The sequence below is a fragment of the Eurytemora carolleeae genome, unplaced genomic scaffold (assembly GCF_000591075.1).
Source record: "Eurytemora carolleeae unplaced genomic scaffold, Eaff_2.0 scaffold1640, whole genome shotgun sequence".
NCBI lineage: Eukaryota > Metazoa > Arthropoda > Copepoda > Calanoida > Temoridae > Eurytemora > Eurytemora carolleeae.
Window position 1 is genome coordinate 1 of NW_019397562.1, and position 27,378 is coordinate 27,378.

Genomic DNA, 27,378 nt, shown 5'->3' on the forward strand with positions numbered 1-27,378 from the left:
ACATTTCATATTAGAAAAAACGAAGATAGCTCAGGTAAAGGTTTGAAATATACCATTTCAGAAGATAAAACATAACTATCAAACAAGTCTATAGATACCTGATCTGAATAAAATTAAAAGGATACGGAACATCTGTCACAAACAGAGGTCCAGCAGGGTCCAGACCAGAGATACGTCTACATATGATGATAATGATAATGATGATAATGATGATAATGATGATAATGATGATAATGATGATAATGATGATAATGATGATAATGATGATAATGATGATAAGTATATTTCTGACCTGTTAGTGAGCATGTTGACCTGCTCTACTATGTATGATAGCATCTGACCGACAGCTACTCCCATATACCTTGTATTAGCTGCAGCCTAACCGTATTTATGAAAATTATAATAAATATGGGAAAAAACTATATTTGTACAGTAAAACCCTTAATAACGAATGCATCGAAAGAATTCATCAAATGTCGTATTCTTCACTTTCTGATAATGGAATGTTGCAGATATTTAGTTTTTTAATTAAATGATTATATGGAACTTTTTAAAACTGTTCCCGCATATTCATGGCTATTTATTTATTTTCGCAAATACTGAAATTTACGTAATATAGTATAAAACTCATTGAAAAATTGTCAAAACGACATTTGATACATTCTTCCGATGTATTCGTTATTAAGGGTTTCACTGTATATATCAATACAATGAAGATGTAAAGGTTTCAAACTCTCACTCAAAAATCGATGAGAATTTTGTCTAAACTTCATAAAAACTAAAGTATTTTAAATGTCAAATTATAGTTCTTAAATATCAAATTAGATAGTTTTTATAGCAGTTGGGATCTCTGTGACCGATATTGATAATGAAGGTAAACAAGTTTAAAAATATCATAGCTTTGTTATCATGGATAGACCTGGTAATAATAGAAGGGATCAGGGAAAGGAAGCCCGCCACTGCCATGCCCCCAACCAACTAAACACAATTATTTGTCAAATACAGGGTTAACCACAAAGGATGAGATTTCAGAGACGACTGTACATAATTTAATTTTACATCTAAAATTTCAATCCCATGCCAACTGTTTCTTTGCTGGGCAAATAATTCAATTTACCAATAAAAGGCTATATCACGTACCAAACTAAAGTTAACAGCACGTAGGATTGAAAAACTATTTTTTTAATCCTAACTCCTCTTACATACAGAGTTATTACTTACTTACTTATTTACTTACTACCTCAATGTCGCATTATTTTGACCTTCTCTGTTTATCTAGTTTGCAGTTATATTTTTTTAAGTTCCATAAATAAGTTCCATAAATAATTAAGTTCCTTAAATAAGTTCCATAAATAAGTTTCATAAATAATTAAGCTCCATAAATAAGTTCCCTAAATAATTAAGTTCCATAAATAACTTCCATAAATGATTTGATTTCCTTTATGGGAAATCCTGTATGTAGATGAGGAAATTTTTAAGAACTTACCTTTCAGCTGTTTTAAACTTGAGTAGAAAGTTGCGTTTTTTCATGAAAAGGCGTACGCGTAAAATAATAAAAATTGCTTCAGAAATAATTGCTATAAAAATGTATTTATTAACCTAGAAGCACTGCAGTTGTTTTATTTTTCTGCATAAGCGCTGTAGAGAGTTGAACCATCCAAACAGAACTATAAATACATTGTTTTTAGAATATACTAGACATTTGTTGAATACCGTGAGGACCATAAAACTGTGGCATAGGAAGACGACATTAATGCAAGTGTATTTCATGTTGTTAACATGCAAATAGTTTTACTATTTATATAGTAACTAATTAAATCACAGATAAAGTGAAATGAATCCGTTTACAACACAATTGCTTTATCTCATGATCCAAATTTTACTATATTTTTAAAGTCCAAAATCGAGTCAAAAAGTGGTTTTCCAATTTTACAGTTTTCTAGTGCTCATGCCACTCCTGTATGCCAAGTCCATTTGCGCCTGATCCAATCAGTGTTCAGTCATGTGTTTGTTGTCTATTCTGAACCAATAGAAATAGTATGGCGGTAACATCTATCTTTCTATCTATCTCTTTATCCAATTAGAGTTATGAATCCTTCAATCGGCGCTATCAGTAAATGGAAACTGAAACTGTATTGATGCATGGTAGGAAATATTTACTTCTACTGAAACTGTATTGATGCATGGTAGTAAATATTTACTTCTACTGAAACTGTATTTAAGCATGGTAGTAAAAGTATTTACAACATTGAAAAGATTGCTTATCTCACCATAGTTTCAGTATCTACATATCTACCTTCCTCTAACACTATAGTTTCAGTAGAAGTAAATATTTCCATTTACTGGTAGCGCCGATACAAGGATTCATAACTCTAATTGGATAATGAGATAGATAGAAAGATAGATGTTACCGCCATACTAATTCTATTGGTTCAGAATAGACAACAAACACATGACTGAACACTGATTGGATCAGGCGCAAATGGACTCGGCATACAGGAGTGTTGAAGCTACTTATATTTGACACCCTCATGTTTGAAAACTAAGCTAATTTTATCGCGTAGTGATGTCGCGGAGGGTTAGCTTTGTCCAATATGATCTTTAAAATAACTATCGAGTTTTGACCAAAAACCCCAGTGAATTTTAGGGGATTTGAAAAATGATTCCTTTCATTTTGAAGATAAGAAAACTTTAAATTAAGAATCTATAAATATTTAAACTTTTAGATATGTAATTTAATATATTTCATCATCTAATAGGCATTCTAGGCAATCGTTCTGAAAACTTTTGCGTATGACAATTTAGTTTTCTATAAATATTTTAAGACTCTTTTTCAATAATTGAATAATCGCCACAAAGACTTATTTTCTATGCCCACCCCCAATATGTTTGCAACCTTGAATTCATAGTATGAAATATATAAGATGTAACCATCAGGTTGCAAAGATATAGGACATTAGAGTTTGTATAAAGTTTTCATTTTCTTTACCTGATAGACTTGAGGAAACCATGAGTTATGATAACTATTTCATCAGCCTGTAACATAGAGTTAAATAATACAAAAATNTTTTGTTCGTTCATCGTTTGTGAACGACCAATTTCGTGCGTTTTTTCAATCGTTTAACAACAATTGATTTCGTTCATGCTCAAAATCATCGTTCATTGTCCATCTATTTCGTGTGTTTTCTCACTAAGCGATCGTTGAGTAAAATTATTCGTTTAATTAAATCGTCCAGTCAATGAAATCGTTCGTCATCAAAAAACTATCCAACGAACGATTTAGAAATCGTTTATAAACCGTTCTCTTTAAAAAACTATCGTTTTCTCATTTCTCTGAGCGATCTAATTTTTTTGATCATTTTTGTTCGTTCACAGAAACGATGCCTGTCGGTAACTCTGTATCAGTAAAATAAACTCTTACTGTGGTTTAATAACATCTCCACAGACTGGTAGGGACATGTGTAGGAATGGTTCCTGAAATAAGTATTCCAATGCAATTTAAACAAATAAAATTATATATAATATTTGAATCTCGATTTTATAGAAAATTACAGTGTTTAAAACCTTATAAATATCTAATACTCATTTAACAATAATTTGTTTTGATATTTAAAAAAAATAAGTTATCTATAATTGACACAAAAAAAAACATTTTTAAAGTAAAGATGATAAGAAACTGTTAGAAGCTGTTAGAAGCTATTAGAAGCTGTTAGAAGCTGTTAGAAGCTGTTAGAAGCTGTTAGAAGCTGTTAGAAGCTGTTAGAAAATGTTTTTTTACCTCATATTTAAATATCCAGTTAAGCTCAGGACAGGTCTTATTTACTGAAAATATAAAGGAACTGAGTTTTTTTTTTCACAAACTCTATTTTTCTAATCTCTATATCTTTGCTACCAAATGTTGTAGACCTTTGATATTTCGAACTATGAATTCTGTTAGACCAAATAATCTAAGTTTGAAATATCAAAGGTTTACATCGTTATCATCAGATTGTAAAGATATAGGGATTAGACAATTTGAGTTTGTGTCAAAACTCAATTCCTTTGTAGCGGAAGACGATTTGTAGGTTTTCAAATAAAATTCAACGTGGTGGTGAGATGAAAGAATTCCAGCTCACCAGATATTTTCCACGTTGAAAAATATAATTTATAGTTTTTTTCAAGTTTTTTAATTTTAGTCATTTAACTTTGTCATTATTGAGCGTAGCTAAAAATTGAAATAATTAACACATTTTCTTTAGAATAAAACCTGAAATATATTATTTTATGTAAAAAAAAATCTACAATTCAGCAAACAAACGAGGAAAATCAGAAGACAGGGTTTAAAAATATCTAATATGTAAATGAAAATAATTTGTTATTTTCTGCAAGTTTCATGCTACATTATAAGCAGAAAAAAACATCTGTTTAGTTTTTTAAAAAACATCTGTTTAGTTTTGTTAAAAAACATCTGTTTCGTTTTTTAAAAAACATCTGTTTCGTTTTTTAAAAAACATCTGTTTCGTTTTTTAAAAAACATCTGTTTCGTTTTTTTCAATCGTAAATTTGTTTCTACAAAAACGGCTATTTCCGTCATTGCATGATTCAAAATTTAACGTTTTTTTTTCTGTTCGTTAATGGACTCTTTCTTGTTTAATTTTTAAAACCCCCCATTTCGTTAACGGCACTTTGCCCAGCTCTATAGTTACATATTTAAACCAAAACATTATTATGCATTAACTTAGTTAGTGGTTTAATAAAACTATTTTCTTTGTAACAACATCAAATACACTGAAGTTTTGCTAGTAAGTTGTCTTCTTATTCCAGAGTTTCTGTTCTCACTAGATTTGTATTGCACAGTAAAAATTTGGTTGTTTACTTTCATGCACACAAACTTCTAGAAATAGAAATCTGTATTAAAAGGACAGTATAGAAATCTGTATTAAAGGGACAGTATGTATTAAAGGGACAGTATGTATTAAAGGGACAGCATGGAAATCTGTATTAAAGGGACAGTATGTATTAAAGGGACAGTATAAAAAACTTTATTAAAGGGACAGTATGTATTAAAGGGACAGTATGGAAATCTGTATCAAAGGGACAGTATGTATTAAAGGGACAGTATGGAAATCTAAAGGGACAGTAAACGTGATATAAGTTTTTTTATAAGTTGACTTGTCAGATTCACAACGCGACCCTTGAAAGATCTTCCTGATCGTGTATAAATTGAACATCAATATTTTTTTTTTTGAAAATTATAAATTCTTCAGCGACTTTCATGATAAAAAGATAAATAAAGACGACTTTCATTCAAATTTATGCTGAATGTGACTGTAATACGGTGGTAGGCAATTATATCAATATAATGAAGACGACATTTTATTTAAGTTTTGATTGTTAACAAGCTTTTATCGAATTACAAGTTTACAAGTAATTAAAGAGAAGCTTTTTTAATTGACAGCTTCTCTTTGTTTCCATGTGTTGTTTATCCATGCTGTTTAAAAGCTTTATTTAAATCAAAATTTAAATTAAAAGTCGTTTTTAGTATATTGATATAATCGCCTACCACCGTAGATAGAAAATTTTCTCCTAAGATAAAAATTTGTTTCTTTGTTATATTCCTAAACTTTACAATGCAACACACCGGACACTCAAACTACATGAAGACAGGGTATGATGGGCTGTTTAACTTTTTTTGAAAAACTTAAACTATGCTTTTTGAAAACTATCGATTTTGAAAAAAAACCGAATTGGAAGTAGTTTTTAAAAATGAGAAACGAAAAGATCAATTGTTTAAAACGATCGTTTTTAAAAGTATATGAAGCAAAGCAGAAAGCTTGCTTTAATGAAAGACAATTACTACAGTTGGCAAATTTACAAAAGCAAACTTATTCAAATAAACCTCGATTGAGAAAAATTAACAATCAGTTTTGATCAAACGAAAGATTTTTTTATAGATCTAACAGAATTCATAGTTTCAAATATCTAAGGTTTCTGACATTGGGTTGCAAAGATATTGGGATTAGAACATCAGAGTTTGTGGCAAAGACTTAATTCTTTTGAAAAATAATTCCATGTTCCTGGTTGGTTGGCTGGTAGTGTGTGTACTGGTCTCATCAATGATAATACAGAGAAGGATTGTTAAAAATACTAAACCACCTCCTTCACTCATCATTCTTCTAGAACATCAATGATAATACAGAATAAGATTGTTAAAAATACTGAACCACCCAAGGTTATAATACAAGGAAAGTTATTTCAGAGGTGTGCGCATCTCTTGTACTGCAGTGTACTGTCTCTTAGCGGTAATGTAATCACAAGACGGATGTCGAAGACTGACAGTGACACGGGATCCATCTTTCACATAAAAAATCAATGAAATATTCTGGTCATAGGAAACTATTATGTGAATTATTAAAATTATCAAAATTTAATGCTTTTAACCTCCTCGGATACTAAACGAACACTGAGGCATCTATTCTTGTTTACAAATTCCGCCCACAGAGAACTGGTTTCAATATGTACGCAGTGTATATGCAACTGCAATTAACTTTCCTTGCATTATAACCTTGGAACCCCCTTCCTTCACTCATCATTCTTCTAGAACATCAATGATAATACAGAATAGGATTGTTAAAAATACTGAACCACCTCCTTCACTCATCATTCTTCTAAAACATCAATGATAATACAGAATAGGATTGTTAAAAATACTGAACCACCTCCTTCACTCATCATTCTTCTAAAACATCAATGATAATACAGAATAGGATTGTTAAAAATACTGAACCACCTCCTTCACTCATCATTCTTCTAAAACATCAATGATAATACAGAATAGGATTGTTAAAAATACTGAACCACCTCCTTCACTCATCATTCTTCTAGAACATCAATGATAATACAGAATAGGATTGTTAAAAATACTGAACCACTCCCTATCAACCTGTAAATGACTAAGAAAGATCGTCGTTTTGAATGTGTTGAATTCTGACAATTTTCTTCTTTTTCTCCCTCGACAACAATAATGAATAGAGAACCAAAATTGGAAAAAATAAATTTTAAGATAGAAATAGAGGGTTAACTTTATTATTTTAACGAAGACGATGGGCTAATGGGTACTGTTGTGTATGATGTATCAGATATACCACTCATAAATACAGGGATATCAGAGTTTAACAAAATCTATAAAAATATTTTTTTTTGAAAAAAACTAAATTAACAAATATAAATTAATTATCAGTTAGATTCGACAGAAAAATGAAACTGCAGACGAAGTTAGGAAAAAGAAACAGACACATATATAAACATAAAAAGAAACAGACACATATATATACATAAAAAGAAACAGACACATATTTATACATAAAAAGTCTAAAATTCTAAAACATATGTCCTCAAATAATATTCCCCTTGGCCTACATTACATAACATTTGTACTTTACTCCTAATCATATGATCACTGCGTAATTTACATGTAAATTACGCAACATCGCGTAAACAGCCTTAGTTTAGTGTACGCAAAATATTTAATACGTCGCAAAGGTACGAGCTATTAATAGGTTCTCTGAAAAAGGGGCAAAATCGGGGGCGGGCCAGCGGGGTGGGGAGGGAATTGAAGGTGGGTTACCTCTCTCTCTCAAAGCTTATCAAAAAGGGGGTTAGCATATTTGTTTTAGCTTTTATGTATGAAAACAGAGATAATTAATAAAAAAACAAGGTATCTTCTATATTATATCTATAAATTTATTATTTTCTCATTAAACATTTTTGGCTGGATTTTTCTTTCTTTTTTGTTTTCTAATTTTAAAGCTTATTTAGAAGTAACAGTATAATTATGTTAGGTACTTTCCCAAAGGCATTTTCCCAAGGGGGACTTCCCAAAGGCATTTTCCCAAGCGGCATTCCTAAGTGTATCTTCCCAAGTGGCAACTTCCCAATTGTGCAAGTTCCCAAGCGGCGACTTCCCAAGTCAGTCCTAGCCGCAGCACTCGGCCCCTAGCCTGTACTAGCCGCATCGCTCGGTCCCCTAGCCCTTTCTAGCCGCAGCGCTCGGTCCCCTAGCCCATTCTAGCCGCAGCGCTCGGCTCCCATTGCAGCCTGCGGCGGCTCAGAGGGCCTAACCTAACCTTTGGGAAGTTGCCACTTGGAAAATTGCACATTTGGTAAATTATCACTAGGGGAATCGCCCTTGGGAAAACACCTTTGGGAAAACACCTTGGGGAAACACCTGTATAATGCACTATACAACATTTTCTACGTATTTAAAGAAGTAATGCTTTCACAGCAGCTTCTCTTTTATCTTATAAATCAAAAATTGACGAATTTAAAATTCCCCTCAAAATTCAAAATATAATTGTGTTCCGGTTAAAATTGTAAAAAGGTATATTTTTGGGCATATATTGGCTCTGTAATTATTCATTGGAAAAAACTATTACAAATTAAATTTGTATAGAGGATATTATTTCATATGTTACAAATACTTTTATTTTATCAATTTAAAGAAAAAGGAAAAATTTAAGTAAATTATAAGGATACCTTGCTCACTATATATTCAGCTCACTATATATTCAGCTCACCATATATTCAGCTGTCCTGTTCTCCGTCACTAGTTAGTTAATACTAGCTAGAGATGCGTTATCTCAATACAAAGGAACTACTAATAGATAGATAGACAGATAGATAGATAGATAGATAGATAGATAGATAGATTTAGATATATATATATGAATAGAGAGATAGATAGATAAGTAGATAGATAAATATCATAGATAGATAGATAGATAAGTAGATAGATAAATATCATATATAGATAGATAGAAAGATAGATATCATATATAGGTAGATGATAGATAGGATATACAGAACCCCCGACAGATTGATTTCGAGGCAAAAAAAATTTCCCAATTAGATCCATCGTATGTGTACCCTTTTTCAAGTTATTTGATTATTGAATGGAATTAAAATATTTATCTAATAATTGAATCATCAGTTTCAGAATAATAATAAAAAATGCGCTCCGCATCTTGATGTTTTTGATTCTATTTTTTGGAATTTTTTGTTCCTATTTTCAGAGTAGCTTCTCAATAGCACTTGAGGGAAAGAAAACTTACGTGTGATTAGTTAAAAATCTAGTTTTTAGTCGTTAGTCCTTAGTTTTGACTTTATTGGAGTCTTTTAGTCAAAAAAAATTGCAGCAGGTCTTTTGGTTCCAAAATCTGGTTTTTTTGTTCCGAAATAAATCTAGCACCCCCCACACTTAAATCCAGTGCCCCTCCCGTAAGATATCAAATTTTAGGTAAAATAAGTTACTGTTACTGTGAAGAGGGCTTGCCCCCCCCACCCAGTGTGCCCCCATCCTACACTAAAGCTTTAAGTCACACGGTTCTGAACTTTACAGTTTAATGTTAAATGTTTAAGCAAGCCTTATTACATATTTCTGAGTAGAATCCAAGGATTATTGCGTTTATTACAACATAAATTAGAACAGATACTATGGTGGATGAAAACTCCACTTACCTATGCTGTGAGCACTTCTGTATGCCGAGTCCATTAGCGCCTGATCCAATCAGGGTTCAGTTCTGTGTTTGTTGTTTATTCTGAACCAATAGAAATAGTATGCCAGTAACATCTATCTTTCTATTTATCATTAACCAATCAGAGATATGAATCCTTTAATCGGCGCTATCAGTAAATTGAAATATTTACTATACTGAAACTATAGTGTTAGAGGAAGGTAGATGTGCAAAGGATGAGACTTCAGAGACGACTGTACAAGATTTACATTGTTTTTTTCCTTATGTTCATGATTCCTCGCAACTTTTCTTTCTTTGCCAAATCATTAAATAAGTCATTAAAAGACTATATTCAAGGAAGAAGACTTAATTTACCCTTAGAATCCTCATATTTTAAGAGTTTCATGTCGTCTTCATAACTGTCTCATTCTTTTTGAGTAAACCTTCACATATATGAGATATTTAAAATATTTATTTTTTTATTTTTAAAGAGGAGTGAGCAAAAAGAAACATAATTAAAATCAGCTACTGTGATTTAATTTGTAAATACAGGGTCTCAAACAAAACATGACAGTTGACAGAATCACCCTGCAAGCTTGTCTTTAATCCTTGATAACTATAATCTAATGACTCATAAATACTCAGTAGACTAATGAAAAACAAATTGTCTTTTTACTGTCATGTTTAGTGGGACACCCTGTAGTATGAGGATTTTAAGTGCTACTGAGTACATTTGCGGAGTATCATTGAATACATTGTGTACACATATACACAATGTTGAAACATCTCATGAACCTACCTTGGCCAAAAGATACAGGATGAGACCACGAATCATGACAGGTGATAAATAGCTATGCATGTCGTCTTCTCTATACTTTATTGGATATCAAAGGCTTTTTGCAGTTTTTTTCGTAAGACAAATCTGTTGTTTATATATATTTTACTTTGAAATCAATTTTACTATAACATAACTCTCAAATAATATTTTATTTTTGTTTTTGGTATCAAAAAAAATAACAAATTATGGAAGAAGACATTCTAAACTATTAACCAACTCTCATGTTTCGTGGGACACCCTGTATCATTATATTCATATCATTATCAACTATTTATCCACAGTTAGTTACGTTTAATTGAATGCTACTGATTTGAGGGTTCATTGGCAGTCCTAGTATTAGATTTGTGGACCCCTTCCCCCGGGATCAATTTTGTACATATTAATTTTTATAAAAATTAATAATTATTTTGAATTTTGCTAGGGTTTAAAATTGACAATTTTTGTGCCGAGCGCTGCGGCTAGGACAGCTGCTAGGGGGGGCGAAGTACCACGAATAGGACAGGTTACGGGGCAGCGCACTACAGCCCCATGTCTAACTTTGACCATGTTTAAAACATATGAGCTCATCTCATGTACTTTACTTGATAGGAGGGGGAGGGGGGGGGGGCTTCAACATTCGTTTTCTAGAAAATTGCCGAAGTAATAAATATATTTAAAATATTTAAATATTTAAAAATTGTTTCAGAAATGCGGTATACTTCTAGGAAAGTTTTAAAATGAGCTAAATATATATGTTAAATATTTTATCCTAAATTCAAATCAGAGCGTTACATTTCATCAAATCTCTTTCACAAAAATCTCTAAATTCGCAAAATACGTAAACCTTGTATTCAAAATACACTTACACAAAAAATACATAAAGTATGTAATTCTACAAGAATCCTCTTCCTGTATTTTCTGTATGCATAGTGATACAACCTTTTAATGGTAGGTCCGCTTCACAACAGCACCATTTAAAGCTTTGTCGTTAAAACTGGTTTTTGTTTTATTTCAATTTTATTTTTCTACCATAAGAATGAATTCAGGGGATTTTTTGAGAATTAAACCCTTTTTAACTTAAAAAAAAACAATTATATCTTGACATGATTTATTAGTTAAAGATCAAAAGGGTACCGTTGTGAATTAGGTTTGACCTTCTTAAATAGAGGGTCACAGCAAAGGGGAGTACTAAACTGTATTCTTTAAAAATGGGAGATTTTCTTATTGCTTCTTTTTATCTGGCTGTTCAAATCCAAGTCTGTTTGTGAGATGTATAAAGGAGATGGAGGTGCGAAGCTTCAGTTCAGGAGAACACGGTTAGTTAGAATATATTTATATATTGAATTTGTTTTTTGTTTGTTGGCCCCAGGGATGATTGTTTGTGACTGATCGAAATTGAAAAAATTCCATTCATATTTTTTTTTTCATAAACTTTTTTGAAGTATACAAATGGAAAAATTGGCAACATTGATTAAGTTTTTTATCAATCTGAAATCTTTATTTACAGAGAAAAGATGACAGTATTGAAAACAGCAAAACAGATGAAACAGACAAAATATATATGTTTTTTCTTCGGTAGGACCAGTCACAGTTTATGGGCAAATTGGAAGTCCCTATACTAGAAAAGTTGAGGCTGCCCTTAGGTTAATGATCATATTCATAATAATAATAATCACATATTTAAAAATGATAAAAAGAAAAAATTGTAATATCATAAACAACACAAAAGAACTAAGAATTTAACTTAAAAAAAGAAATTTTAAAAAATCATAATTTTTCAAAATAAAAAATGACTGCATTAAAGGCTCAATTCTGAGAAAATGCAATAAGATTAATTTGAAATTTAAATATAGACAGTTCTAGATTGAAATTATAGATTTTGTTTAGATACAAACAAATACCATTTATCAAGAAAGATCTCATGCCTGGAAATGTTGGCGGGGACTGGGAGGATCGAGGCTTGAGCAAAATTGTGCCCAAAGGTAACTTTTATTCACAATATTTCATTTTGGAATATAAACACAATCCATAAATGCACATATCTCACATTTGGTGTTGAAAAATCAATATTTTGGAATATAAACACAATCCATAAATGCACATATCTCACATTTGGTGTTGAAAAATCAATATTTTGGAATATAAACACAATCCATAAATGCACATATCTCACATTTGGTGTTGAAAATCAATATTTTGCTTTATTTTTATCTTACACAAATGTAAAAAACTCTATTGCAAAAAATGCAAAAAAAAATGGAAACCAGATTTATTTCCAGACATGGAAAAAAAATTTGGAAGAATATTCTTTTTAAATCTATCTTTTATTTCTCGAATCGTATCGACGATACATCTAGCTATAAAAATATAGCTCATATATATTTGTAAAAATGATTTTTCATGCATAAACAACGTAATTAATATATGTAAATGTTGTTAAAACCATAAACTCTAGAAAAATAAAATATTTTGTCTTAAAAAAAATATTTTGCTTTATGATACGATATGAATAATAATTCAAAAGGAATAGTTTTTCCAAAATAAATTAATTTATTCTCAAAAACTGTATTTTTTTGGGCTAGCTTCAATAAATGCTAGAGTGAAGTTGTATACATTTATTTTTGTTGTATGAATGAATGAATGAATGAATAAATGCATTGAATGATTTAAATGTTAATATTGACACAATCTCAATTTTCTAATCCCAATATCTTTGCGACTTGATTGTGCAAACCTTTTATATTTCAAACTTAAGACTATTTGTATAGCAGAACACATAGTTTGAAATATCTACGGCCTACGACATTGGGTTGCAATAATATAGAGATTAGAAAATCAAGAATTGGTGGCAAAGACTCGATTCCTTATTTTTAATTCATTTTATTAAATTACTTTATTTAATTCATCAGATTTTTTTTAATAAATGTTCCTTTAGTAATACCAGTTGTAAAGTTTAACGATGGTACATTAATGAATGATTCAACAAAAATTCTTCAGGTCAATTTTCGAATTTTACAATAATTTATTAAAAATTAGGGTTTCACAATTTCTTCCGTATCAATTTGGTTCCGTAAAGACGGAATCTTTCTTGAAGCTGTTTAGAATGATAAACCACTTAAACTTTCAGAAATTAAAAGCGGAATCATTCTTAAGAACCCTATAGATGCTACATAATGCTAAGTGTGAGATGCTGAAAAAATCTATGGGTTGATTTTTTCCAATTCAATTCCATTTGGAATAGTCGTTCTTTAACTTTATTTCAGCATGCCAAATCTAGTTCTGTGTACTATGTTGCATCTAAATTCTAAACCTTTTTTATTGGTTTATAATTATCAACAGCTTCAGGAAAAGTTCAATAAGGCCTGAGCTGAAAACTTTAGAATGAGATATCCTTAATCCCAATTATTTAATCATCTAATTTATAGGGTAGGGTACAGGGCGGAAAAAAGTCCGGTCTGTGAAAAAAAATCTAAAATAGCCCATACATTTTTTGTGACTAAAGCTACAGATCTATATTTTTGAAAAGCCCTTGAAAGACGCATGTAGAAACATATGTCACACTTAGAGATTTGTTTGAAACAAAAAATTATTCTTAAATTTTTGACCCTTTCTTAGGCATTTTTTTCAACCCTCCCAAAAAGCTGGCCATCAAAAATTGGGGTATGAACATGCATTTCAACCCTATCTATTCTATAAGGCCTTCTTATAGGGGGGGGGGGACGCCAAACGCTATACATAGATTCAAACCCCCCAGCCTTTATAGGGTTAAGAAAAATAGAAACTGCCATTGATTGATATCTTGCTCCTTAAAATTAAATTTTGCAAATACTTATAATGTTCATGTGCTTTCTTAAGGTCCCGATTATGTTCTAAAATGTTTGAATTCTAATCACCAACGATAAAGTTATACGTTTTCAGGATTTGGACAGAAGATACACAGATAGACCGATTTTACCCAAGGACAAAGGTTCTTCTTTCTTTTAATTCATGTATAGAGAATATCGTTCAGCTAAAATTTTTTTGTTGAGATTATTGATTTAGCTACATATTTAGACAAATTTTGAAATATCGTATATAAAACTAATCAACAAACGACTTTTAGCCTATTTTGTAATTAGCAAAAAAAACTTATTAAAAAAAATATAAAATAAACTTTTAGTTTAACATTTTAGGGGAGCGTTTTTTGTCTCTGTTGTTGGAGGATATGTTTGATGAATGGGGAACCAAGATTATGTTTGGCATGCGTTGGTTGGATAAGATAGATCAGGTATTAGAATTCAATATTTTAATTCAAAACAATTTTTTTGTAAAGCAATACTAAAATGTATTTGATGTTGTTACAAAGTTTTGCGTCTCATGTTTAGTCTCATGTTAATCAAAATCATAACTTGAGTCTAAAAGTCGTCTTCCTATTGTCGAGTTATGGTTTTCACTGTATGAAGATAAAAAAATTGATTAATTAGCATTACATTTTATATTATACTAGGCTTTTAGGGAGCTTCGCGCCCATTTTCTATTTAAATTGTAAACATATTCACTTTGTAAACATTGAAAAACAAAAACAAACAAAAAATTTAGCGAATTTAAAAAAAAAATTCGTGGATTTTCAAAAGTTTTAAACATCGAATTTGGTCAGCTAGAGGCGAGGCGAGGTTCCACAAAAAAATTAGGCCCGATCGGTTCAGCGGTTTTGACGTTTATTGGATACTAACAGACAAACAAACAAACAAACACCCAGACATTTAAACAGTATACAATATATATATATTTTTTTTGCAGGACTGGAGTGGAACATGGCTTGCTCTAGATTCAATGCTCGGGAAAGGGGTAAAATTGGACCAGGTCAATAAAGTTAGATTTGGACCAGGTCAATAAAGTTAGAATTGGACCAGGTTAATAAAGTTAGGATTGGACCAGTTAAATAAAGTTAGAATTGGACCAGGTCAATAAAGTTAGAATTTGACCAGGTTAATAAAGNATTGTGTTTAAGGTTATCTGCTGTTTACATTTTCCGGTTTTGTCAACTAATTTGATAAACCCATGTGAAACCATTACATTGCTGTATTTAACATAGTTTTAGGTATATTTGCGTATTAAAATAATTTGTCCCTTTTTTATATTTCATATTTTATTTTTTATATTTTATATTTTATATTTTATATACTTATATAGCTTAGTCAACTAGGGGTAGATATAACACCAAACATGAAGATTATAAATTCCGACGTCTCATATTGAAAGGGGTCCGGAAAACAGTGTTGAAGCATAACTTAGAATTGTCGTAGAACGCTGATTTGCTGCATGTGAACTCACAAATATGTATTTTAAATTCCGATTTTAAATCAGATTTAAATTTATAAATGAGAGAGAAATTAATTAACTAGGTAAAGCTGGTTCAACTACTCCTGCAATATATTGATGTGGAACAAAATTTAAAAAATTTAAAGCTTAAACCAGCATTTTTCCCACCTTTTAATTAAACAACATTCTTAAATTTTCATTTTTATCTCCAGTCGAATTTTTTTGCTGAAACATATTCAACGCCTCAATGTGAATTTTATTTTTTTTATTGCATTTTATTTTAGGTTGATTAGGACAGAGTATCCAAATGTTTGGGCTTGGATCAGGTAAACATTTCATCTTTAAACAAATTACTAAAATTAATTTTAATTTAAAAAAATGTTTTTCTAGAAAATGTGAGGATATGTCTGGGATTGATGAAGCATGCTTTGATGATGATCAATGTGCTCAAACATTTTTCAAGTAAAGTAGTTTTTTTTTCAATAAAATATTTTATCTGAATAGTGAATATATATATGCTCGTTATCTGTTGGTTTTTTTGGATCTAAGAAACGTTGGAGCGTCTAAGATGATTGCGCCCCAGTGCAGTAGTGGTTCAGAATAGTATTTTGCGTCATGAAAATATTGAATATGGAAATTTTAAAAAATTCACAAAAATTAAAGTTTAAAAAAAATTATTTTTGTTTAATAATGTCAAAAAGGCAAGTGTTTGCAAATAAAAAAACATCCTGGCATTTAATATTTTAATTTAATTTAGATAAAAATAGTAATTTAATTTCCAATACATTTTTTAATATTTTACTAGGTTTGCCGGAGATGTTTATTTACCATTTCTCGAAGCTAATAGACAAGCGTTAAATCAAGGAAAATTATAAATTAATTGTTTAATTATTCTTTCATTAAAATCTTGTAAACATTAGTTTGCTGTATTTAAGTTGGGTAACAATATAAACTACTTAAAGCCCCCCTCCCCTCTTGATTGAACATAAATGTAGTCTGCCATTATTGTAGATATTATAAAGTTATAAAATTTCTTTATGCATTTGATAGCTCAGAAGATTACTCCTTAAAAAAGTAGAATTACGAATAAATTTTATAAATAAGAGTTGCATTTTCAAAAGCAACAGATTATGAAATAATTTTTTTTACTTTGAAGGTTCGGACCGAGTCTCTATCAAGATTTTTGAAGGTAAATAGTAAACAAATCAATATGTTATTATAATTTATTATTTTAACTTACATTTTTTTTTTTCATAATTGTTGTTTCAGAAATTATTCACGATCAACCAGTGTTCAAATATCAAGAGAAATGTTTCAAAACACTTCAGGGAATCCATTCATATTGACTAAAACTTTTTTATCCACTTAAATTCAGAATAGTATCATTATGCAATGTGCATCTTAGTTAGGGCTGCCGCCATAAAGTTTAAAGAGCACTCCATTTCAAGATTCACAACTGTACCTTTTAAACCTTTGCCTTGACTAAAGTATGCAGATATCTTTTGTGTTCTGTCTGAAAATTGTTGATTCTTTATTTGCGATTTCTCTTTACTTGCGGATTTTTGCCAAAAAAAGGAACATGGAAGAAATGGAGAATTTAACTTTTAAAGATATTACAATTACTCATTTTTACTGAGATTAAAATTGGGCATGTCACATTTTAAACGGAGAATCACATGAAAATGTCACATTTTATACGGAGAATCACATGAAAATGTCACATTTTTTACGGAGAATCACATGAAAATGTTACATTTATACGGAGAATCACATGAAAATGTCACATTTTATACGGAGAATCACATGCAAATGTCACATTTTAAACGGAGAATCACATGCAAATGTCACATTTTAAATGGAGAATCACATTTTATATGGAGAATCAGATGCAAATGTTACATTTATACGGAGAATCACATGAAAATGTCACATTTTATACGGAGAATCACATGCAAATGTCACATTTTAAACGGAGAATCACATTTTAAACGGAGAATCACATTTATACGGAGAATCAGATGCAAATGTCACATTTTAAACGGAGAATCACATGAAAATGTTATATTTATACGGAGAATCACATGAAAATGTCACATTTTATACGGAGAATCACATGAAAATATCACATTTTATACGGAGAATCACATGAACATGCCACATTCTATACGGAGAATCACATGAAAATGTCACATTTTAAACGGAAAATCACATAAAATTACGTCTACAATCTCATATTATGATAAATAGTATTATTTTCACGTTAATTATCATGAATAATTTTATTTTTCATCTTTGTTGAATTTTTTTCAGTATTACATTTTACAGCTAAATGATTTGCCAAAGAGAAAATAAGTTTACAACTAAAGGGAAGCTGGAATCCTTTGTTGGTAACCCTGTATTTTATTACAATATTATAAAAAAAAATGATATAATTGATGAATGGATATAGAACGAGTATAAGAACCTGAATGAGGTTTCTAGGGCAAAGGTTGAAAACATTCTTGCACAAACCAACTGTATCCAGTTTTTCAAATAAAAGGAGAAATTGGTTCTTTGAATTAATTTCTGGGTTCATTTGACTAATGTCCTTCGTATTTAGAATTGTTATATATATATATATATATATTATTTTATTTATTAGTCTGTCCTACTCCTAATCATGACTAATCATTTTTGGTACTTTTAAAAAAAAATTTCTTTCAGTATTTTACAATCATCTAGTCTAAACATTAGACATATATAGACATTAGACATATATAGACATTAGACATATATAGACATTAGACATATATAGACATTAAACATATATAGACAGAATTTTGGAAAATCCGGCATACTAAATTAAAAATTCCCGCACATAGTCCTGAAGAGAGTAGGCAATAAAGTATGAAAAAATGTAAAAATGCTGTATATTCTAGATTTAGATAAATATATTGTTTACTAGTCATACAGGGTCCTTTTTTGCTCTTTAATTCATAATTTTTAATACTCATCTAGCCGCAAGCCTTTATTTATTATAAAGAAACAAGAACAGCGTCAAAATTCCGCACGGTTTTCTATTTTTTTTTTTGGTAGATTTTCAACATTCTAAACAATCGACATTTTGTAAAACCATTCTCTTTCAAACTATAAACATTCTTTGGGGTCACGTCACTGAGTTAACAAAAAAGAAATGAGCCCAATGAATTCTGTTGTTTGAATGCTACCACAGACAAAAAAGAAATGAGCCCAATGAATTCTGTAGTTTTGACTCTACCACAGACAAAAAAGAAATGAGCCCAATGAATTCTGTAGTTTTGACTCTACCACAGACAAAAAAGAAATGAGCCCAATGAATTCTGTAGTTTTGACTCTACCACAGACAAAAAAGAAATGAGCCCAATGAATTCTGTAGTTTTGACTCTACCACAGACAAAAAAGAAATGAGCCCAATGAATTCNTATATATCTATATACATATTTTTTGTTCAGATTCATTTCAATGCTCTAGTGTATCTTTAAATATCAAAGCAATATCTGGTAAATAATTACAAATTAAAAGGTTAACATCTAAGGTTTATTTACAAGTTCACCTATTTAAAATATTTTACAACAATATCAACAAATCTAACATAGTATCAACAACAAAGAATGTACAACGAATACTAGAGGGCCACGACAAACTCCGAAAATTTTCTAGACGCAGCGCTCGGTCCACTTGCAGCCTACTCTGCTAGAGAAGGTTTACAATAAGAAATACTTTATTTACACACTTTCATGCTAGGTTATGCCTTCTGCTAAGGATTGTTACTTTTAAAATGCAGAAACCGTCTTTTTCTGATGTTTCTTCTCAAGAGTTTATTATGGCGACAAAGGAATTGCGTTTTTAACACAAACTCTGATTTTCTAATCTCTATTTCTATGCAAACCAATGTCGTAAACCTTAGATATTTCAAACTTAAAGTTCTGTTGTATCAAATAATCTAAGTTTGAAAGGTTTACACCATCAGGCTGCAGAAATATAGGGATGAGAAAATTTGTATTTGCGACAAAGACTCAATTTCTTAAACTTTTCCCGCACACACCACCATTTGTCTTTTCATCAAGTTATGAATTAAAATTACAGGAAGTTTGATTGTCTCTAATTTCAATCACTTATTATTCACAAGGAAGTTTTTTTTAACTGTTTTTTTGCATTGTTAAAGGGACTGTAAGCGTAATTTCAAGTTACTATCAATGCAAAGATGGCAATGTCCGATTTACAGCAGTAGCCTTGGAAGCTTTGTCTGATCAAGTATTAATTAGATATCAATGTTATTAGATATCAATGTTATTAGATATCAATGTTATTAGATATCAATGTTATTAGATATCAATGTTATTGTTACTTTTAACTGTTTATTTTCAGTTTCTCTGTGAAAGCGATTTGAGCAATGTAGAAACTCCCAGTAATAAACACTTTTTAAGACAAAAAAACGATAGTATTTTTCACATTTTTTATCAGATTAGGATTTCAAGGGTACCGTTGTAAATCGGGCAATGCCATCTTTGCATCAAGGCTCACTTGAAATTACGCTTACGAGTCCCTTTAAAGGTACATAACTTTGGTGCCACTTAAAGCTTTATGTACACTACTACAGTATAACTGAAACTATCCAGCCTAAGCCAAGGATAGCTGTACTCCCGACAGCTGCGTCATAAAGAAAATCTAATCCGTCAAAATCTTGTCGCAAAATATTTTCGAAATCTCCTCTTGCCAGTCGACCCAGGTTAATTTGACCGTCAACACTAAGCTTAACGACAAGGAAGATGGAGGCTATGACGGCGGGAATAAAGAAAGAAATGGCGACCGGAAGTATGGCCAGGGCGGCGCCATTTGCATTTCCGGTTGAGTAGAGAATATATTTGTAAGCTATTACAGCAATAGCGCTCAACGCATAGAAACCACCTAAATAAATAAATAATGAAGAAATATTAAGAATTTTAGAGCAAAATTTCAATATTTTGTCATTTTTTTTAACAGTAAATATATTATTTCCGAGGATTCATTTATTCATTTATAAAATGGAGATATAACTACTGCTATATAAATTATAAGTAACGTCGTATACAATTGATGAAATCATAATTATTCGATAATAAATATTAAATAAACACTCTCCTTCAAATTGTGGAATAAGTAGACAACAATTTAGTATTTTATGAGAATTTGATGATATTCAAGATCATAACTTTTATATTTGATGATATTAAAGATCATAACTTTTATATTTGATGATATTCAAGATCATAACTTTTATATTTGATGATATTCAAGATCATAACTTTTATATTTGATGATATTCAAGATCATAACTTTTATAGTCAAACCAGTCATCTTCCAATTCTCCAGTTTACATAAAGAAAACGAGCTTTTTCGAAATTTGTTTAAAAATAAAAAAATAAGGTGTTGATTTTTTTTGTAATGCAAAAAAGTGTTACCTAAAATTGATAAAATTGTGATCGGCATATTAAAGAGCATGAAGGATGGATCAGTACCGGCCCTATTTAAACAATAAATGATTAATTATGATGAAATTTTTTATCAAACCAGTCATCTTCCAATTCTCCAGTTTACATAAAGAAAACGAGCTTTTTCGAAATTTGTTTAAAAATAAAAAAAATAAGGTGTTGATTTTTTTTGTAATGCAAAAAAGTGTTACCTAAAATTGATAAAATTGTGATCGGCATATTAAAGAGCATGAAGGATGGATCAGTACCGGCCCTATTTAAACAATAAATGATTAATTATGATGAAATTTTTTTAAAAAATATTATAAAAAACATTTTTTAAAAGTATAATTTTCACCTGTTTGTAAGAGTGGTTGTTGCTGAAAGAAATTTTTTTAATATTTCAATTCTTGTTTCATTATTCCTGAACACAACATATTAAAACTATATAGAAATGTAATTAATACCAGCGGAAGTGCCCGGCGTTGTCCGTGAAATAAAAAAATCATGTTCAGAAAAAAAATTAATTTTTGAAAGAAAAAAAATAGATATTTTTTTACCCGCAGGGTACCCATGGGTTTCCTCAAAAAAATGTCAGCCCATTTGGTCCAGTCGTTTTGCGAGCTATAGTTAACATACATACATCCCAATATAAAGAGCTAAGAGCTTTATTATATAGCTAGATAAAATTAATTTACAGTGATCCAACGGTTACAAACTCTCACACAAAAATGATTGTTTGCCAATTACTTCTGAAAATATAAGATAAAAACAAATGCGTTGAAAATAAAATTAAAATATTTAAGATTTTAAAAATGAAAAGTAAAAAAACTGAAATCTAAAATTAATATTACTTTTTTGGTTTGCAACAATTTTCATTTAATTCCGGTAATCTGCTTTATAATTGTCTACGTTAAATTCATGACTCTTTCAAACAGAATGCCAATTATAATCTCCAATTGAAATTTTAGCTGGCCCGAATTTAATGATTAGCCCTTGGGTTTAAATTTCCATTGGTTCTAATATCTTTCTAAGAGTAAATGATACATTTTTAAAAGTCCATTGCACGGGAAACATTTGTTAAAATTTACAATATTTATTAGAAAAACAAGAAAATTTTGCATCATTCTTGGGTCCGTTTACATTATTGATTGTTTAGTTTAGTCTCTTCATTCCAAAATGGGCGAATAATATTTGTGTGTATTTTCATGAGATTAGTTTTGATATGATTAGTCCCTGATACTGTGGAGGACATCTTTAAAGTCATAAACTTCTGTATTTAGTTCCGCAGTTTCATCTCCAGCTAGGTTTATATTGTAGTCCTCATAGTCTTCCAAGGTAGGTAAGAATGTACCCCCTGATGATAATAAAATAATAATAATAATAACCTTGCACAGGTTTTGATAGTTTCTCCGTGTCATCAATATTGTTGTAAATAAACTCATAGGACGGTTCACTCAGATCTTCAACTGAAGGGGAACCATTGAAAAAAAAACTAATAAATAAACGTTAATTTAAAACCGCAAAATAGATTTTTTGTACAACTTTCTAAGATTTCAATTTGCTTTTCAAATCCAACGGCTTTGTGACCTCGTAGCTCATCTAGTCTTAAATGTATATTTCGGCCAAAAAAATTGAAAATGTTTTGGCTGCACACAAAAATTAAAAACTTAGATATGATTAAACATTTAAAATTTACTTTAACTGGGCGTGCTTTTTAAAAAATGCAACAAAAAAAGATAAATAGTGAAAATTTCTTGAAAAATAAGCAATGGTTTTCCTGGCGCTGATGATTGGGGCCGGTTTTGAGGACGCAGGAGTCCTAGGACGGTTCCAAGCAGTCCTCCGTTCTTGTCTGAGGCTGGAGAGGGTTGAGGACGTTCCGCTGGGAACCGGACGTTATTGTCCTGTCTCTGAGGAAACCTGGAGCCTGAATCCTGTCTCTGAGGAAACCTGGAGCCTGGATCCTGTCTCTGAACAAGGTTGAACCTTGTCCTATGCAAACCGAGATTATAAATTTATGCTATGATGTTTAAAGAACCATGCAGTGAGTTCCGGTTAACAAGATGAGAAACGAGACGACTAGGAGATTTCAAGTTATTATAAAAAAAAAAATAAAATGTCAAAATCTGAACGAAATATTTCACATCTCTGCTAATTTTGAAAGCAAAAAAAGGCATACTATATATTTGAAGTGTCTGGCCAAGTTTTTTATGATTATTTAAAGATTTTTTTCTGTAAAATTAGGTTGTCAAATAAATTCTGATTGCCGCAAATTTTATCAAATGTCAAAGACGATCTTTAAGTCATCTCTCAATGTTATGTTTTAACGTTCCAAAATGGAAGATAAGTTTGAAAAGTTAAAAAATAAAAAAAAACATCTTGATTTGCATTTTGATGGAATAAAAAAATAATAATAAAAATATATTTAATCGGAATTTACTAATTTTTTCATTGTAAACCCCCAAAGTTTCATTGGAAACACAAATGGGAGTCTCTGAGGAAAAAGTGCTCATAATATTTTAAAGACATAACTTTTTCATATTATAGCAAATATTAAAACTTTTTTACTTCAAAAACTTGATTAAATCAAAATAGAAGTTGAGGCTGAAAAGTGAAAGTTAAACTCATCATAATGCTTTAATTAATCAATTTTTATTTTGCATACTTTTATGAATTGCAAAAAAGTAAAAATATTTATATATAAATATACGTATATATATATATAGTACCTATGAGGAGTCTGATTAGGTTTAAGAACCTCAAAGTAGTCTTGAACTCCACGCACATTATACTGGAAAGGTGCACGATCATATCCCTGGCTGGGCTGGTATTGGCTGCTGTAGTCGTCCACGTCGTAGTCGAGGGATATAATGTTGTTGCTTGGTTCAGGTATTCTTAAACCCGGATTTCCTCTGAAATATGAAAACAAATCAAAATACGGGAAATTAACTCAGATTAAAAGCTAATGATGCTTTGTAATTCCAAGGTCTCGCATCTCTAACCCTTTGGTAAAAGTAAAGCTAACCTAAAGTCTGACCGCGTCAACCTTGTTGCACCGGCTAGTCCTATTGAGTGTCTGCTTTATTAACCCAATGTAAAATCAAAATACGGGAAATTAACTCAGATTAAAAGCTAATGATGCTTTGTAATTCCAAGGTCTCGCATCTCTAACCCTTTGGTAAAAGTAAAGCTACTTTATTTACCCAATATCCTAGCAATACAGCAAAAACTGGGACCGGAAAGGTTGACCCTGCTCGGAAATTCAAATGTACTACGGCTGCCTGTGTAATGGGACTGTATAATACACTTAATTGCTTTAAACAAAACAAAGAGTTAAACCTTCATCTGATCAAGGATGAACGTTTTATATGTAGAAGTAACTTGCGGAATTTTGCTGCAATGAAACAAGGATTAACCAAAAAACTAAGATATGTTTTTAATGTTTCCAAGAAAGAGGTAACGATGCAGTGACTCGGATATGATTTCTTTTCAAATTTGATTTCCGTCTACAATGCTTCTGATGTATGGAAACAGTTAGATATTTTAAATTTAAAATACAGAGCTGTTACATATTTAGCAGGAATAGGGTTAACATTGAGTAACTTTGATTTTAGACGTATACCCAGTTTAACAATATCATATTTTTTAAATCAGAAATTTTAAAAACAGTTTAAATTTCTTATTTCGTACCTGTGAATTGACTGTGTATATTTGGTTCCTGATTGATCCCGTTCTAGAATATCTACTCTTCGGTTCCCTCGGATACCATTCAATCCATCCTGCGTCCTAAAATGGGATTGTCGACAAGATTTCAAGTGATCATTCTTTTTTAAATTAGATTTATTTTGTCATTTTTCTTCATTGTCTCTACTGCATAAATCTGCAAGGCAACTTTGTAATTGTTTTATTAATTGTTCAGTATGGAAAACCATTTATATCTCCGTAATTATTTTTTAATCACAATTTTACAAATGGTGCCGTTGTGAATTAAAGGAGAACCTCTTCAAATAGAAATTTGAAAGTCACTATGGAAGATTGCAACCATGTCGATAGTTCCTTTACATGTCTATACTATCTCCATTATGCGAGAAAACATTGTTTTTCAAGAAAAACTATAATATTGTAATAATCATTTAAAGTTTTTTTTAACACCTGACAATGGAGTTTTTAAATTTAAAAGAAAGTTAACCGATAAAAAATAATTCAAAATGAGGCTCAATTTCCACGTTTTTTCATAAAATAAAAAGATAACTTCATTCTTACCTTATTTTATCTCCGTAGCCGGAAGAAAGTGAAATACTTGGTCGAAAACTTTGAACCTGCAAAATCCAGGGGGTTTAACAAAAACTTAAAAATTGAAGCGAATACTTTTGGGTAATTTATTTTATACAAAAGACTAGCTAAAGAGCCAGGCATTGCCCGTGAATTTTTTTAAAATAGCCTTTAACACCCATTGGCCACCCATGAGTGTCCACAAAAAATTTCAGCCCAATCGGTCCAGCCGTTTGACCGACTCTAGACAACATATATATATACGAATGTCTCGTTTTATTTTATAAATATTGTGTTGTCCCCTTTTCCTGGAGTTTTCCAAGGTTCCGTCTTTGGTCCACATTTATTTCTGAATCCTCATTTTCTAAGGACAGCTGCCTCTCTGATATCACAGAAGACTGGAAAAAATAGAATAATATTTTTTAAAACAAAAATGCACATGTCAGACGTTTGAAGAAATGATAGTATTTACCTTTGATTCGCTAGATGTTTTATTTTCATCTGTTGAGCTATTTGACCTCTCTATCCGCAGCGGTCGATCTGCAGTCACAACCTTGATTTGAAATCAAATACAAACTGTATTACTTGAAAGATTTCTGAATTAATAAATGAATTTTAGGTAAAACTAAAACTATAAAATGAATAATTTTTAACATCTAATATTCTGCACAACATTTAATAATTTGTGAATTGTAGCAATTATCTTATAAAATGTTCCCATGGAAAGAGAATTTAATAAACTGAAAAAGTTCGCTGAACTATCTACCACCGATTCAAATCCAGATTTAGCGATTCACTCTCAATTTAATTACCTAAATTCTCAAACATCTTTAACTTTGAATCGATGATTCAGGATTTGAACCGGCAACTGCGTTAGGTAGTTTAATTGCTTACTACGGTATTTTTATGCTAAAAGTTGCAGAATTACCTGAATAATACTTAAACTAAAGATTAGATATATATTACAGACGGTCAGACTCAGTCTTGATATCTCCCTCATCATAAATACTTTTCCTAAAAATAATATCCACTCATATCTAGAAAAAATCGTAACATTTTTGTTCCTATTATTAAACTATCCGAGTCTAATTCTAAATTACGAATATTTTGATCGAAGTTCTGAAAGGAATTTTTTCAATAAATGTCGGTAAGATATTTTCCTTATTTAGAAAGGGACAAAGCAACTTTCTTAAAGAGAAAATCAGAAAACTGATTGGTCCCTTCAAACTCTAATTTCTAATCCTTATATCTGTGCAACCTAATGTCATATACTTTTAATATATACAGTAAGAACCCGAAAACTCGGGATTTGGAAGACGACTTTTAAACTGTAAGTTTGTATTGAAATAGTCTTATAAACACGTACAATGAAATACAGTATTTGTACAGAGTAAACAGGCCTTTTTTACTTTATAAAAGATTTAATAAGGTACCAGTGAAAATATTTTCTGTGTAACAACATTAAATGCATGAACATATTACGTCAATGTCGTCTTTCTATTCCTGTACACCACAGTAATATCCAGTATTAAGCAAAAGAAAGGTCGTTATTTTAAAGTCGTCAAGAATTTTGTAATTTTTAAACTCTATAAATCTAAAAATGTGCGATACAATTTGAGTTTGAGACGGGTCATTAGTTTCTTTCTTTACTTCCTGAACGATGAAATTTTACTAATTCTACAAAGAAGTTTATTTCCTTGTTATGGATGAAATCATTTCATATCGAATCCCAGTAATTTAGGGTTCACAAGAAGATTTCTTTTTTATTTATGGTTTCTTGCCTTCGTAAACCGTTTTGTATCCTTACGGTTATACAATTGGAAAATCTCACTTCCAGATGGTCACATTAGAGGTAGACATTTATTACTTGTTATGGTAATCATTTAAGCAAATCTAGAACACCCCTTTTTGCGTAAATGTAAAGCAAGAAAATAGGAAAAGTTTATAAATTAAGAAAAAGAAAATTACATTCTACATAAATAACAAAAAAAACAGTGGAACTCATGTCGTCTTCAAATCAACTTTG

The 27,378-nt window shown here is 30.6% G+C and overlaps 2 protein-coding genes and 1 long non-coding RNA gene across 3 annotated transcripts; 1 reads left to right on the forward strand and 2 right to left on the reverse strand.

Moving 5' to 3' along the window:
- Positions 1–282: 282 nt before the first annotated feature.
- On the reverse strand, positions 283–3,850 carry LOC111714917 (uncharacterized). Its single transcript, XR_002768120.1, has 6 exons — positions 3,779–3,850; positions 3,422–3,474; positions 2,990–3,036; positions 1,600–1,667; positions 920–978; positions 283–378 (listed from the first exon to the last, which is right to left on the reverse strand). It is a non-coding gene; the product is annotated as an uncharacterized LOC111714917 (long non-coding RNA).
- A 6,431-nt stretch (positions 3,851–10,281) lies between these two features.
- On the forward strand, positions 10,282–15,183 carry LOC111714916 (uncharacterized). The gene is made up of 9 exons (XM_023490150.1): positions 10,282–10,331; positions 11,015–11,033; positions 11,566–11,624; positions 11,888–11,951; positions 12,196–12,290; positions 13,244–13,305; positions 14,227–14,275; positions 14,481–14,575; positions 15,088–15,183. The coding sequence occupies exons 1-9, from the start codon at positions 10,310–10,312 to the stop codon at positions 15,181–15,183; spliced, it is 561 nt and encodes a 186-aa protein (XP_023345918.1). The 5' UTR covers positions 10,282–10,309.
- Positions 15,184–20,106: 4,923 nt separating this feature from the next.
- Positions 20,107–26,362, reverse strand: LOC111714919 (uncharacterized). Its single transcript, XM_023490153.1, has 12 exons — positions 26,281–26,362; positions 25,825–25,905; positions 25,661–25,750; positions 25,344–25,399; positions 24,771–24,866; positions 23,810–23,992; positions 22,858–23,072; positions 22,466–22,546; positions 22,314–22,434; positions 21,436–21,501; positions 21,290–21,351; positions 20,107–20,535 (listed from the first exon to the last, which is right to left on the reverse strand). The coding sequence occupies exons 1-12, from the start codon at positions 26,353–26,355 to the stop codon at positions 20,222–20,224; spliced, it is 1,440 nt and encodes a 479-aa protein (XP_023345921.1). The 5' UTR covers positions 26,356–26,362; the 3' UTR covers positions 20,107–20,221.
- Between the last annotated feature and the right edge of the window lie 1,016 nt (positions 26,363–27,378).

What these genes read in the sequence shown, in the direction of transcription:
- LOC111714919 (XM_023490153.1), bottom strand. Translation starts at nt 26,355, where the DNA reads ATGATGAGGGAGATATCAAGACTGAGTCTGACCGTCTGTAATATATAT. An exon ending in GGCTACGGAGATAAAATAAG is followed by an intron (nt 24,867 to 25,343) that starts GTAAGAATGAAG and finishes ATCCCATTTTAG; the next exon opens with GACGCAGGATGGATTGAATG. An exon ending in TATACACAGTCAATTCACAG is followed by an intron (nt 23,993 to 24,770) that starts GTACGAAATAAG and finishes TTCATATTTCAG; the next exon opens with AGGAAATCCGGGTTTAAGAA.
- LOC111714916 (XM_023490150.1), top strand. Translation starts at nt 10,310, where the DNA reads ATGAGACCACGAATCATGACAG. An exon ending in ATTCAACAAAAATTCTTCAG is followed by an intron (nt 13,306 to 14,226) that starts GTCAATTTTCGA and finishes ATACGTTTTCAG; the next exon opens with GATTTGGACAGAAGATACAC. An exon ending in GATTTTACCCAAGGACAAAG is followed by an intron (nt 14,276 to 14,480) that starts GTTCTTCTTTCT and finishes TTAACATTTTAG; the next exon opens with GGGAGCGTTTTTTGTCTCTG.